Source organism: Malaclemys terrapin, chromosome 2 (genome assembly GCF_027887155.1).
Source record: "Malaclemys terrapin pileata isolate rMalTer1 chromosome 2, rMalTer1.hap1, whole genome shotgun sequence".
NCBI classification, from domain to species: domain Eukaryota; kingdom Metazoa; phylum Chordata; order Testudines; family Emydidae; genus Malaclemys; species Malaclemys terrapin.
Genome location: NC_071506.1, coordinates 62,956,937 through 62,972,922, shown reverse-complemented (window position 1 = coordinate 62,972,922; position 15,986 = coordinate 62,956,937). Strand labels below are relative to the sequence as shown.

Below are 15,986 nucleotides of genomic sequence, written 5' to 3'. Positions count from 1 at the left end.
TAACTAGTAATTATACTTCAGCAAGAGACTGAATCTTTCTCACAGCTATTCCTGTGAGAGAATCCTCAATCCTAACCAAGCTACAACAAACCTTGGCAGCATTCTCATACACAGACATGGCAACATTTGATTGTTTAAATATCATTTTGACAGATGTTATTGATATGTTTATTTTAAAACTCTTTTTCAATGTTTATCAATTTAACTTTGAGGGACATGATGAGGGGGCAGACAATGATTTAATGACAGGAGATGTGGAGATCCAAAAATTAAAGCTTTATAACTGTTAAAACACAAATTGTCAACATCACATGTCAAAATATAAAAAGTAAATAGCCTCAAATCCAACTCTACTAAGTTCTCAAGCAGCATTTTTCTTACTTTGCCTATCTGCACATTTCAGTTATTGTCGACGGAAATATTTTTTCATCCATTTGCATGTGTACAGTGAAATCAACGTTTACTGACATTTACCAATAAAAATTTAATCTGCCCAAGCCCCACTCATAGGCTTCTGCGTCCTGCCCTTTTCACTAGTAGGAAACAGCAGCTGCCACAGGGGAAAAGGCCATTTGGTTAATTGGGGCAATAAACCAACCGCAGATGGCAGTTTATATGCTCACACAGTTAAAGAAAGTAATTTCTTAGCTCACATGCTGGTGGCCATGGTTATGATCTGGGTGTGGAGAAATTGGACCATCAATACAATTCTTCATTTACTGGGGAAACAAAAAGAGTATAGGAGTTAATAACAACATGCACAGGACCAGCACTTAAAAATGCACAGCAATTGATATGCATGGTATTTTCTGCAAGCAGTCCTCAACTCCCAGCACTACAGAGAGAATACCTAAGTGGAATTAACTACCCGCTGACAGGTATATATATATATATATATATATATATATATATATATATATATATATATATATATATATACCTTATATATATTTTTTATATTTATATATAAAAATAAAAACACCTACCATCTTTGCTCTTTCTCTCCTCCAGCTATAATAAATGATCTTACCTACCTTAATTTCCTGTCACCCCTACTTCTTAGATCTGTTGCAAAGCCCATCTGAACACAGCTTCATTGTAGCCTACAGGAAGCTCTTTATCACAACTGTACATGGCAAAGCTAGACCAAGATGACTGGGGATGGGGGGTCTGGTCACACTATTGAAACAGGGAGACAGTGCCCCTAAAGCCTGAATTTAACTCATGTCAAATTCAGAAGATGTAAGGAAGGAAATAGCAGAAGTAAAGCTTTAGACAGGATAATGTTCTTTAGGGGTATAATTCACAAGATTCTATTTCCATACTCCACTCTGTTTTCTGTCCTGCGTTTGTTCGGTTTGTTTTCTTTTATGCCTTTAGACTCATAAGGGCTTCTGAGTAAGGCCCAGTAATCTGCATGGTACTTTCCACTGCTGTGAAGTGCCATACATATAAGCAGTGCTATGTAAATGAATTTTAAGGGGATACGTTCAATTGTTCATAGCTCAAGATATTTAAAAATATACACAAAGTTTCATCATGGCTATGGCAAGATTGTCATGAATGACAAGTTTTGAGAGGAGATCTTGAATCTCTCATGGGATAATTAACAATAGTCATGAAGTAAAAGTAGCATAAAATCAAGGCTCCAACCCCAAATCTCTTTAGAGTTAATATAAAGTTTGCTGTTATGTGTAAATGTGTTTCAGATGCACTTCATCACTCAGTTTTAGCATACAGGTACACACCTTTGAGAATGAATCTTCTTTCCTTTTTTATTTAAAATTATTTTATTTAAAATTTTGAAGTGGCTTAATCCTGGCCCTTTTCTTCAGTTAACTTTCCTGGTCACTTGTTCTGGCTGTTTGGCAGTAGGTGAAATTATAACCCCTGCCATTCTCAGTGGGTCCAGTCCACAGTCCTTATATGTCCTTATATTCATCGTTGGACACACATATACATTCATTGATGGACACACATGTGCACATGCACTCTCTCACACACACACACATCCTGAGTACATTCCCTGCCTTCTACATGTCTACATATTTTTTTAAATTACAAAATGGATTTTTTTCCTATTAAAAAATATATTTTACATTTGGTTTTCAAGTCAACAACAGTAGAGCAACACACAGTGTGACAGCACTTGTCATGAATCATAGAATATCAGGGTTGGAAGGGACCACAGGAGGTCATCTAATCCAACCCCCTGCTCAAAGCAGGACCAATCCCCAGACAGATTTTTGACCCAGATCCCTAAATGGCCCCCTCAAGGATTGAGCTCATAACGCTGGGTTTAACAGGCCAATGCGCAAATCACTGAGCTATCCCTCTACAGAGACTAGAGTTCATATGAGTCTGAATCTATTTCACAGTGGATTTTGGGGGGCGGGATTTCAAGATCTTAAATAAATAAAAAGGCTTTACTGCTCTCTTTGGAGCTCATTACAAAACATTAATGGCAAAATAAGTTGATTGGTAGGATGACACATGAAAACTGGCCATTTCTGCTCTTTATGCAGAGTTTGTTAGATCCCAGTAGTAAAGATTTAGAAAATATCTTATTTCTGCCAATATTAATCAAGATAAAATCCAGACTAGTGTGATATAATACAGTTTTGACTGCTTACTGCAATATGTTTCTCTTCAAGGTTTCTCACTTTACTATTTCCATTTTGGAAGCTGCTTGTACAGAGAGACCATCAGGCTGTGACACCTTTTAAAAAAAAAAAATGTTTGTCACAAAATATAAAAACAAATGTAACTTAAAAAAATCTATCCTCCTGGCTTTTGTTTCCGGAGATTGTGAGCTCCTAGGAGCAAAGGCTTTTTTACAGATTAGTACAGTGCCCAAAACAATGAGGTTCTATTCCAGACTGGTGTCTCTAAGCGCTATTGTAATATATGTAATAAATAGTCCTGACTAGGAGAGTCCCATTCTGTGTATTTGTATCAGGGCTGATTTAAACATAAGTGTGTTCACTTTGAGCTAGGTTGTGTCTAACCTTGGGAACAGATGAACAAAATCCCCCAAACTTTTACACTTACGACCAAGGCCCAGGCACTGCCTCAGTCCTTGTGCTTGCAGCATAGAAGAACTGGTTTAATGCCAGTGGGGTCCTAGAAAACTTATTAGGGGAGCAGAGGAGCAAGGCTAAGGCCATAGCTCCATCTGCCTTCTGCACTGGCCAGGAAGCAGAGCACGCATTGCACTTGGTTAAAAAGCATAGTGACACCACTGCTGTGAGAATACCCGCCAGTGCTTCTGGAGGAATCAAGCTTGCATCTTTGCTACTTCCCCACATCTTACATGTGTGCACAACACACACACACACACACACAGTGGTTTAAAACTATACTCTGGCTTTTTGCTGTTAAGTGATGATGCCAAACAAAAGCAGAATCTTTCACGTTATGTTTGTTACCATGCCAAAATGGAGACATGTGATGGGTTCCCCCCGGGCTGCCACCTGGAACTAGGGTACTACTGAGCCTCCCTGACCCACCAGCCTGGGCTCCTTTTTACACTGTACTCCTGTGACAAGCTGCCAAGCTCTCTCCAGGCTTCAGTCTGCACTTTCACCAGCACACATACAGGTAGGGACACACCCAGCTGCAGTTACATGCAGATGCTCTGACCGGCTACTGCATGGGAAGGCTCCAGCTAGGGCACCTCCCAGTTCCTAAGGCACGCACCCTCTCTGGAGTATAAACTCAAAATTTTACCATCTTACACTGCACGAGGGACTGTACAGCGTAAGCTCATGAAATTCGCCCCATCCCTCAACATGGAGAGAAATAGGTTGTATGAGTCCCACACACTGGTTTTAGATAACTCAAAAACAAGTTTATTAACTACAAAAGATACATTTTAAGTGATTATAAGGTATAGCAAACAGATCAAGCAGATTACCGAGCAATAAACAAAAATGCAATCTAAGCTTAATACACTCCATAGATTGGATATGAATATCAAATTCTCACCCTAAATGATGATATAAGCAGGATGCAGATTCTTAAGGGGAAGCTGCACTTGCTTACAGCTTGGAATCCCTAGGTGTTCCATTCACAGGCTAAAAATCCCTTTAGTCTGAGTCCAGCACTTCCCCCAATTCCATCTTTGTTCCTCAGGTGTTTCCAGGAGTCTCCTTGGGTGTGGGAGAGTCAGTGAAGAATCAAGATGATGTCACTCCTCTACCTTATCTGGCGGGAACCCTTTGTCTCAAAGCTTGATTCCCACACCAGTCAGTGGAAAAATACTAACATCCCAAAATGGAGTCCAGCACCAGGTGACCTGGTCACATATCCCTGTGGTGTCACAGCAGCCATAAGTTGGAGGCTGTCTGTAGCGTCATCAGGAAAGCTCACTGGGTGGGAGATAACTTCTTCTAAGACCTCTTGTTCTCTCTAATGGCCCTTCCCCAACCACTATCTAGACTGAGAGCATCTTGTCTACTGGGCATTCCTCAGGTGTAAACACATTTGAGATACAGATACATAGTCAATGTTCCTAACTTCAGATACAAAAATGATACATGCACACAAATAGGATAATCATAATCAACAAATCATAAACTTTTAAATGATATCTCACATATCTTGCAGAGAATGCATCATAACTATGTCATATTCACATCATAATAATATCATTATGAAGAATATGGGGTGCAGTGTCACAAGACTATTGCTGAGCAACAGAGTTTGAATTTGAATAGTTAAGACATAACTAGATTATTTTTAATAGTGTAATGAAGGTCAAATCTGGGCCTACAATGGCTGCTGGTGTCCTTGAAAGACACATGCTTCTTCATTAAACTCATCAAATACAGACACAGACAATCCAAGTCAGATGATTCTTGACTAATGGTTTTTAGAGCTGAAGCAAACCATTCTCCAAAGGACTGAACCTTGCCTTGTAAACTCCAGAAAACTCTCTTTAGGTTAAGAGGATAGTGAATGAATATTTATTCACCTGGAAGGAAAAACGGGGCAGATTGAAGAGAGTAGCACGATAAGCAGAGATGTGAGCAGAACTGAGATATGGGAAGAGAGATCATTCTAGGGAATGGGGTTTAGCATTAAAGAGGGAAACAGAGAAACAGCTCCCAGTAAGTGAAGATTCTGTTTGCCAGGTACACACTCCAAAGGGTCAGAGGTACCATAGATAGATGGAGGTATATGGATGATGCCAACTGAGGCCCATTCATTTCATAAAGAGCAGTCAAGAAAACCCATCTCCAATGAGATTAGGAACTGGGAGGATTAGAAATGTGCAAAAAAAGTTTGCCCAAAGAACAATAAAGCACAAATTTGGCTTTTTCATTTTCATACAGTTCTTATTTGAGGTATCTTAAAAGTCTGACTTGATTATAGTGACTCTACCTTTGGCTTAATTAAATTTGGCTTAACCCAGTTACTTGGGATTAGATTTTGGGAAACCTGCATGTAGTGGCTAAACTGGGTTAAACATATTAATCCTTGAGCTTAATCCAGTAATTTAGCTGCTATTTAAAATATCCAGTATATAGTGACATATTTACTTTGATCCAATGGAATTGCAGTATGCAAAATATGTCAAGAAATAATCACATATTACGTGTATGGACTAGAAGTTTCCAAGTTGCTGGTGACAAAGCAGGGTGGGATTGATTTAAATTGAAGTGATTTAAATCACTGGTTGTCTGGCTATACTGAAAGAAAGACAGGAGACATTTGATATAGATTTAATCAGGTTGCAACTTTATTATTAGATGTCTGGGACTACCCGTAGATAAAAGTGTACAGTGCAGGTAACCCCATGCTTATTCCATAATTACCTTGGGGGGTTCTGCCATATCCGCGTCTTTTTCTATCCAGGTACCCCCAGCCAATTCATTGCTGGGTCATTACCATTCACCCCCCTTCGTAAAAGGGTTAAGGTAGGCTATAAGAAAGGGGGGCTGTCTCCCTGCTGTACCCAACCACCACCCCCATTCCATTCCTTTAATGAACACCTTTGTAAATCCATTTCTAATCCATTTATCTGGTCACTGCATACCTTCTAACTATCTTGATTAACCCAACTGCTGTTTAATTAATAATGTTATGGTCATGCAAGCCCATCTAGCTGTCATGTTAATCACCAATTTGCATTGGGCTGATTGGTTTGCACCGCTTGGTTTCTCAATATCTTAACTGAAATAGTCCCTGTTGGCATTTTCCTGGCACCAAATGACAGAGCGAAACCTGTGTTCCCCGATAACAAAAGATAAATAATAATAATAATAATAAATAAATAATAAATAAATAAATAAATAATAAATTTGAAATTCTGACAGTCTAATTTTAGTTAGAAAGCATACCTAGCGGCGTGGGCCGAGGGACGTACTGGCCGCCGCTTCCAGCAGCTCCCATTGGCCTAGAGCAGCAAACCACGGCCAGTGGGAGCCGTGATCGGCCAAACCTGTGGACGTGGCAGGTAAACAAAACGGCCCGCCCCACCAGGGGCTTTCCCTTAACAAGTGGCATCCCAAGTTTGGGAAACACTGTAGTAGATGATTCATTTTTTTTACTCATGAGTTGTCAAGCTGCATTTGAATGGAAATTGGAATTCAATTAAAATACATAAACTCAGCATTTAAAATGCCTTGTATTAGGTAAATATAACTACCTTAAATGTGCTGGGTGTATGAGAAACAAAAGGTACGCTTATCAAAACTTGTTTTGCATTTAAAAGTAATGGATTATTAAACTAATGAAATATTATCTATATTGATTGAATTAAACTGATTGTTTCTGGCCACCATATACTTCAAGTTTTTAGAACTAGTAGATCTCATCCTCTCACTTCTAGTTGTTATTCATAGATTAGAAGAGGAAAACAAGCTTTCCTGCTTTTTCAGATATCAATTGGTTACTCAGTTCTGAATGAACTAGTCATTGACCTCTGAACTAGTTGAATAAATTGAAATGAAGACAATATTTTCTCTGCACCTGCTGGCAAAATCTGGTGTCGCACTTTATCAAACTCTGGTTCCAGGTTCTTAAACAGTGACTTCCATCAGTTCAGTGGTTTGACTCTCATTAAAACCTTGACAGTAAACATGTATTGTTTGAATTTTATTGTTTTGTATTTAGTTTAAATTATTGTAATAGATTATAGTAGGTTCAGGGCTTAACATAAATTTGAAATTCTGACAGTCTAATTTTAGTTAGAAAATATATATAATTTTATTTAAATTTTAAAAAGCCAATTTAAATAAAAAATCCAATGTTTTAATTTTTAAAATAATCATAAATTTTTAGCCTATGTGAAGCAAAGCAATATTTTGATTAAATGATTAGCAAAGGACCTAGAAGTGACTATTCATAAAAGAGTGTGCTACAAACCAACAATACTTTAGTAGAACTATAAGTATTTATCTTACTTTAGAATCCAATCAAGATCATGGCCCTATTGTGCTAGGTGGTATTGAAACACTTAGAAAGAAATGGTTCCTGCTCCAGAGAGCTAAGTCTAAAGACCTGGTCCAGTGCCCATTGGTGTCAATGGAAAGAATTGCATTAACTGCATAGGGTGATGAATTAGGCTCTATGATTCTGATCCTGAGCCATCAGCAACACGGATAGAAATACCTTTAAAAATTTGGCCCCTCCAATCTCACTACTTCAATAACCACCATAACATTTTATTGAAATTCAAGATAAGAATAATCCTTTAGGTAATTTGCATTGGCTTTTCTTTTGTTATCGGGGAACACAGGTTTCGCTCTGTCATTTGGTGCCAGGAAAATAGCCAACAGGGACTATTTCAGTTAAGATATTGAGAAACCAAGCGGTGCAAACCAATCAGCCCAATGCAAATTGGTGATTAACATGACAGCTAGATGGGCTTGCATGACCATAACATTATTAATTAAACAGCAGTTGGGTTAATCAAGATAGCAAAAGTAATTTGTTGGAATAAATATTTTATTAGTGTGCCCATCAATAAAGAGAAAATTCATTTGTAATAATATTCAGATTGTGTCTGGTATAATCTGTTTAAGGATCTGGATCTAATGGCTGCATAATGGTATGTTTCCACCTTATCACTTCCTGTTAATTGTACTGTAAATTTCAGTTACCTGATTGTAATTACTGGCATATCATTTATCAACTGAACTTTAATGTCCACTGGTGACCAACTGAGCCTTATAGTAGAATGTTAAGAAGTTCTTTAGTTGTATGTGGCTTTATTTTTAAACAATGTGCATTCTTTCATTCAATCAACAGGAAGATGTTCATTAAAGGGAGGGGAGTTATGATGTATGCCACCAGATCTTCCCTGTCCCCCCCAAATTATGCTTGTACTACATACTTTGGTAAGATATAAATAAAGAGATTGCTTACTCCCACTCATGATAAAGAATCAGACATTTAGTGCACTGTGAAGAAGTTGTATATTTTAAACATAGTCCCTAAAGAACACATAACGTGTAATTGGGATTTCTATCAGGGTGAGGGAAGTTTAAAAGCTAGAGCATAGATTTATACAAAAAGCACAGGTTGTCACAGTTCAGGGCAACTGCACCTGTATTCCCCCTCTGTGTCAACCAAGGACACATACTTTAGGCTTCTGGCTCCCAGCAGTTCCCTCTCCCAAGTGAAGACCTTCTTTTCTCCCTGCTGGCTGGGGATTTTAAAATTGTACTGCTCCTTGTCTTTCACTATGATATCTCCAGCAAGTCAGGTTGTCTAAAAAGGCTACTGTCTGCCCTTTGCTTCCTCTCCAAGGGCTATGACCCGTGTTTTCCTCCCCCCGCCTCCCCAGTTATAAGTTACCACACAGCTCCTTCTAAATAAGCACATTTGTTCTTAATTTTTAGTTTTATGTTTGAGGCCTACAGCTGAGTTGAGTCTGTACTCGGGAAAGTCTTTACCATTGGGAACTTGATCTCCAGCATTGCTGCATCATTACATAGTCAATTTGGTTCTTTGTCATATTGTCAGGTGACCTCCACATTTATAAATGTCTAGGATGTTGGGTGAAGATGATGTTTGTAATGACTCAGGATTCCCACCAAGACCTATTCCACTTGTTTATCTAGAACACCTCATCCAGTTCCGGGAGAACATTTCATCCAGTTCTCTGGGATCCAAAAACTCAGTTAGACTCCAACATGTCGTTGAGATTACTTTATTAAGAACATAAGAACAGCCATACTGGGTCAGACGAAAGGCTCTAAAATTTGCAACAAAGTCTCCAAATAGAAGGGTGATATCTTTGGTGTTTCAGTGAGTGTTTCTTTAGGTCATTCATAAAACTCATCAATCATACCATTGTAAACTGCTGTTGTAGGGGCATATACCTGTATGAGTGACACATCGATTGGCTTCACCCGAAGGCCAATTTTAATGATTCTATCATTGGATTATATCCAGACACATACTCTGATGTCTCTTTGGATAAGATAAATGTAATCCCACTGTCTCTCCTGGGGGAAGTATAGTGCCTGATGATAGCACCAAGAACAAGAATGACCTGAGCCTTCATAAATGAATCATCAAAATAGGAACATGAAATATGAGGAGCATGTATGAAGGGAAGCTTGCCATTGCAACCAAAGAATTAGAGAGGTGTAATATAGAACTTTGTGGAATCTCAGAGCTGTGTTGGAAGGATAGGGATCATTTCATGACAATGGATGGATACATAATGTGCTATTCTCTCTTATAACTAAGTCCCAAATCATCTAAAAATGTTTAGGTCCAAGCCTATGCCTTGAATTGCACCTGAAAAATATTGGCAGCAGTGCAGATCAAGGCAAAAGAATAACATGTTTCCTATGAAAAGTTCTTCTAAGCAAGTAACAAACGACCTTCTGCAGGAACTGAAATTTCCAAGTGACATGATATTACTGTTCTGATGCTTATAGCCAATGACAGTTTTTCTGAGTTTGACGATGAACACTAGTCAGTCAGGACCTGTGGTCTTCAAGAGTCACCCCCACATACATAGCACTGTAGTAATCCAATCAGCAGATGACAATGGCATGGATAACAAGTAGAAGAGTTTTCATTAAAACTGATTGTATAATACAAAAATGCTTTGTTATTTGTATCAGAGGGGTAGCCATGTTAGTCTGAATCTGTAAAAAGCAACAGAGGGTCCTGTGGCACCTTTAAGACTAACAGAAGTATTGGTAGCATAAGCTTTCATGGGTAAGAACCTCACTTCTTCAGATGCAAGTCTTTTGTTATTTGTAGTGTCATATTATTCACTGTTCTGACAACTAGACATCACAGCTTATTTATGGAAATGTCTGCAAATCACACAAGTTTCACAATTTTTTCCACAAAAGATTATTCTACTGGAAGTGTGTACAGGAAATGCATGCTATTGAGCATCCTTTGGTCATTATTCTCGTATTCAAACAATTTTAGGGTGCAGAAATAAAACCAAATGACTTAGGTGACCACATCACACAACACAAATAATGAATAGCCAACAGTCAAAGGGAAGTTGATGAGCACACCATAAATGAAATTTGTATAACACAACCAGAGGTTTCCAGACATGGAGGAAATTGTAGTGTAGGCTCCGCTGCACACCCATGATCATCACCTGCACCTTCTGAATTCACCATCGCTAGTTAATTTCCCAAAGAACTGTAAATGTGTAGTTGTTTCTTTTTCTTGTAGAATAACTTATTATAAAAGGCAAAACAAAATAGCTAGACTCTCCAGCAGTCCAGTACCCTTCCCCACCATGCAGAAACCGTGGTTCATTACTGACTCACCGGAATGCAGTGTGTGAGATGTGGAGTTTGACTTAGACATGGTCTGATATGGAGTTTAAGAAATATGGGAGGACCAGTGATTGTGGGCATGGTGAGTGAAAAATCTCGGAATCAATGGGTATGCTGCCATGACAGACTGCACTTCCCTGAGACCACTTCTAGCCGTGCAGGACTAGCAATACCATGATACTGCTCTTAAGGTTCTTCTGGCAATCGAAAGTTTTTCTGAGACTGTCCTAGAACACTACTTGCCCTGTGTGCAAGGGAAAAAACAAACAAACAATTAAATAAAGGGTTTTGGGGAGGCTTTTAGGCTAAAGTAATTATCCAGTAGCACAAAATACATAACTTTGATGAACCCTCACCTATGACGGTAGCAAAGTGACTTAGTACACTAAGTGCTTAATGTTTTTGTGCATTGACCTTCTGTTTTCTGAAGTTGAAGACAACTACCAGGTTTGGATCTGAGCTCAAAATGTGTATCACTGTATGTTTGCTTGGGGAAATGGGATGGGGGGAAATAGAGAGAGGAGCAAGAGAGAGACAATTTCAGGGAATTCCTGTGTCTTTTACATGGTGCAAACTGAAGAGACAATGTTTATTAGTAGTACTGTGGCTGTGTACAAAACTTGACTTCTTATATTCCTGCTTTTGCTAAGCAGGTGTCAGTATAAGGTATACACTCTATACCCTTTATAAGGCAGTTTGAATGTGCCAGTAATGGTTTGGTATCATGAACTCTTATATAATTGGGAACCAGCCAGGCTTACTGTCACTTGAACATAACATCATACCCAAGAGCTTTCCTATAGATAATAGCATATTTTAGGCATAAATACCCATCCTTAACATTGCAAAAAAAATTAATATAGCAAATTAGGTCACAAGTACCTTACCCTGATTTTACCAGTCATGTAGTGTACAATGTGTGTTCTATCATTGGGCCAACTGGAGCGCTAGATATGAGAGATGATGGCAGAGAAACAAGCTGTTTTTCTGGATTAAATGTTGTTTGAAGATTGAAATTGCTTTAATGAAAAATCATCCACAAGTAGTGCCTACAAAAGTATTAATTCTATAAATGAAATGCTAAGGGTCAGATTTAATGACCCATGTGAAGGCTTACAACAGGCTGCAGTAACAGCTCAAGGAGTTCCCTACAGGGTTGGTGAAGAGATAAAAGTAGACCCCATGCCTCTCTTGTATGTATCATGAGCCGTACAATCATAGAATCATAGGACTGGAAGGGACCTTGAGAGGTCATCTAGTCCAGTACCCTGCATGAGCCCTCTGGAGGCTTCAAGGAGAAGGATGGTGATGTAGAAATGACTGATGTTCTCTTTTCTGTACAGGCAGGGGGAGTTCCTCACACAATGTCTATCACCCAGCTTATTCTGGGTCCTCATAAATGTGTGTGAAGAGCAATTTTATATTTGAAATGGACTAGATGGCAATTATCTTTTAAAAAAATCCCAGAGGAGGGTAACCCCCAACATTTCTACAAGGCTTTCATATTAAACAGGTTGAACACTTGATTATATTATCTATATACTCAGTATATTTTCTCAAGAATAGAGAATATAGATTTCTAGGGCAGTGAAGTTTAATGGGTAAGGTTTGTACAATGTGTGTTTGTATGATCACGTGTTGAAATCTGCTTTTAAATTAAGAAAATGAAAGAAAAACTTTTTTGAAATACAATCTTGGCAGCTGTATTTATTGAGTATTTTTTACGCATTTTCTAACTAACAATTTTCCTCTTATTTTCATGCAGTTGATTGGTTTTGTGTATGCCTGTTACGTGATCAGTGTTTTCATGGAAGAAGAGGACAGCTGTAAGTACTGATACACATCTACTCATCTCTGGAGCTACAATGTCTGGGGTGAGACTTAGTCTTGCAATAGACAACTATAGAGACAAAGAACCAAATTCGCAAAATTTAGCCTTCATTTGCACACAGACAATTTTGTTTCTGCAAACACTTTCATGATAGAATATTTGTGTGCAAAACCCACCTAGATGGATTTTGTGAACTACCACAGCCACATTAAAGCCATATTGCTCAAAAATATGTGAGCAAGAGTGTGTATAGCCAAGGTTTGGTGTATGTAAATACAGCTTGGATTGAGGCCCCTTTGAAAATGTGTCCTGAAGCTATTTAACCTTGGGTTTAAAAATAACCAGAGTGTCAACAGTAAAGTTAATGGTAGGCTACTGGACAAGTCACACTGGCAATGAACAATACAGCTATCATTACACTGCAGTGGACGCACACACAGTACTGTTACAGCCAATTAGACACTTGAAATGCAGCTGTCACATTTTAAATTTGCCTTTAACAAGAAAAATAAAACTAAGTAGTTTGCAAAGTTAGGAAGGAAGGAAGACCCTATAAAATAAGTATTGATCAAAAGCCAGTAAGTGAACTCTTCAAAAACCTGAATATGAACAAAACAGTCAGTCCAGCTGATGTGTGTGGCTCTCAGAGTTCCCAGGACTGTGAGTCAGCTTCTTACCTCCTGCATCTAGTTGAAGCTGGGTGTCAGCACCCTAGCACCATCAGCGTTTCAGCCACTCAAGCACTCTCCTCTGGGCTCATGCCAGCCCTTCTATTGCCTTGCAGGTTAACAATTGGTGCACCCTAATCCCTGAGTCCCGTTGAATTGTTCCCCTGTGATATTTAACCGCTGACGCTGGATACTCACAGAAATTCCAGATCCTCTACACCAGGTATCGGCAACCTTTGGCACGCAGCCCATCAGGGAAATCCGCTGGTGGGCCGGGACAGTTTGTTTACCTGCAGTATCCGCAGATTTGGCCGATCACAGCTCCCACTGGCCGCGGTTCTCCATTCCAGGGCAATGGGGGCTGCGGGACGTGGCGGCCAGTACATCCCTTGGCCCACGCTGCTTCCCACAGCCCCCATTAGCCTGGAACAGCAAACCGCAACCAGTGGAAGCTGCGATTGGCCGAACCTGTGGATGCTGCAGGTAAACAAACCATACCGGCCTGCCAGTGGATTTCCTTGATGGGCTGCATGCAAAAGGTTGCCGATCCCTGCTGTACACCCAGAGATGTGCCGGGCACCCCAGTTTCCCCTTCAACCAATGCTCCTGTAAACCACACAGGACTTTTGAGCACTTAGGATAAAGCAAACGTAGGTTTATTTAAGAAAGAATAAAGATTTAACTAGAAACAAGAGAGTGGTGGAAACAATGGTTATGATAGAAAATAAAATATAAAATGTGAACCTAGGTTTACAATTATCAATAGTTGCCTTTCTTATCTAACATAGTAGATTTCATCCCAATGTTCAGTCTAAGACATAGTTGTCTGGTTTCTCAATAACCAAACCAAATAATCCAAATGTTCATGAAAGCACCCCCCTCTGCCAGGGGTTTTCCTCTGTGAATGGATTGAGAGTGCCTTTCATAACACTCTTTTATACTGAAAACAGTCTTTTGTTTCTAGTTGCAGGCAGGGTGAATCCCTGCTTTGTTCCAGAGTTTCTTTTTACCGTTATGTGGCTTTAATTGTCTCTCATTGATCTATGGTTTTTCATTCACTGTTCTGGAATGTGGCAAGGGTGGACAATAAAATCTTGCCTTTACCTCACCAGCTGACTAGGGAGAGGTGACAACTCCCTCTTGCTTGAATGGGTCATCATCAAAACACATTACCACCTGGTGACTAATTTCTACTTCAAGTCCATAAGGCATACTTTCCACATAAATATATTATTCCATAAATGTTACCCAGAAAATACATCTCACAATCGTTATGAGTCTTGACAAATTACAAGCTTTCTGTAGATATCTTACATGTTTCTCTTTATGGATACATATCCTATAATACATGTTTTGTGTAGTGAGTTTATCAAGTCTGAGGTGAGAGCTGTTTGCAAAGAACAGGGGACCCTTTGCCAAGGAGTCTCTGAGTCTCAGCATTTCTAAGGATATAGGAATTAGCTAACAAACTTTCTGTACACCACACAATTGTCTTCATTATTTTTAAAACCCCTGGAGAACCACAATGATACTGGAAGAGTGAATAAAAGCAAATGTGGTACCAGCCTTTAAAAAAAGAAAGGACGAGTGGTCCTGGCACTTACTTTCTCATACACAAATACTTACATTGCCTATCTTCACCCTTTAGGAAAATAATGTAATAAATGTCAAGAGAAAAATCACTAGACAGCTAGAGTGTAAGTAATAAGCAACAAATACGTTAGAAAGACTAAATCTTGACAAACTTGGTTGCTTTCTTCAAAGAACTACATGAAATTTATTTGGATTTTAGGAATGTATGTGATAATGTCTCACAAAATCGTATTGAAAATTGTCATTCAAATTGACTGATGGAAACTGCCATATTTTGCTTGAAAACTGTGTGAAGGACCATAAACGAATTGTTATTACGTAGTATAAATAGTAATATATTTCACTGAAAGGAATTCTCTAGTGTGGTACAACATGCATGAGGATAAGGCCAAGTCTACTCAATATCTTCTTTTAGGTCTGGAATGGAGAGGAAATAGCAATACTAAGTTGGGAAGAGATGCAAATATCAGAGAGACTATTAGATATAATATAGAGAGGCCCAAAAAAAATTACAAATATGGACAGAAACTAACATAGTGAGTTAGAAAGATGAAAGTTGGGGGTAATAACCTGAAACACATGTTTTGAATTTTAAGGAGAACCCCAGCTAGCACTAATTCTGAAAGACATTTAGGGATGGTAATGGCCAGAAAATTAGTAATGAGTGTGCAGTGCAGTGTGACTGCAAAAAAAGCCATTGTGTTTTGAGGTGCATAAACAGAGTTCTTGTTTAATGGATCATTGGGGGATGGGAGTGGGGAGATAATAATTGTCCTTATATATATGGCTCTGGTAGGACTGCACCTGGAACATTACATTCGGATCTGGGTATTTCATTACCAGAAACATAGCAACAAATGTCATAGACTAGAAACATCAAATGATTAGGGATGGTGGATGCACTGATTAGAAAGGAAGTGCCATCAACTGTTTTATTTATAAGATGCTTCACACACTCGGACCTTTGAAGACTGGCTCTTTACTTTTTGAGTAAGTAGTTTTCTGTTCTCAATGTTGCTCAATCCTAAATAATAGTGTGCTTCATATGGCAAATGTTTTAGTGATGATGTACGTAAAGAAATACACAGTTGTCTCTCACCAGAAAATAGAAAATACTATTGG

General features: G+C 38.8%; 1 protein-coding gene across 3 annotated transcripts in view; it reads left to right on the top strand.

Moving 5' to 3' along the window:
- NKAIN3 (sodium/potassium transporting ATPase interacting 3) overlaps positions 1–15,986 on the top strand; it is a 512,187-nt gene that overhangs the window by 459,913 nt on the left and 36,288 nt on the right. For all 3 annotated transcript variants that reach the window (XM_054021124.1, XM_054021123.1, XM_054021122.1), the window contains exon 5: positions 12,538–12,598. In XM_054021124.1, coding sequence (XP_053877099.1) covers positions 12,538–12,598 — 61 coding nt within the window. The remainder of the gene's footprint in view (positions 1–12,537; positions 12,599–15,986) is intronic.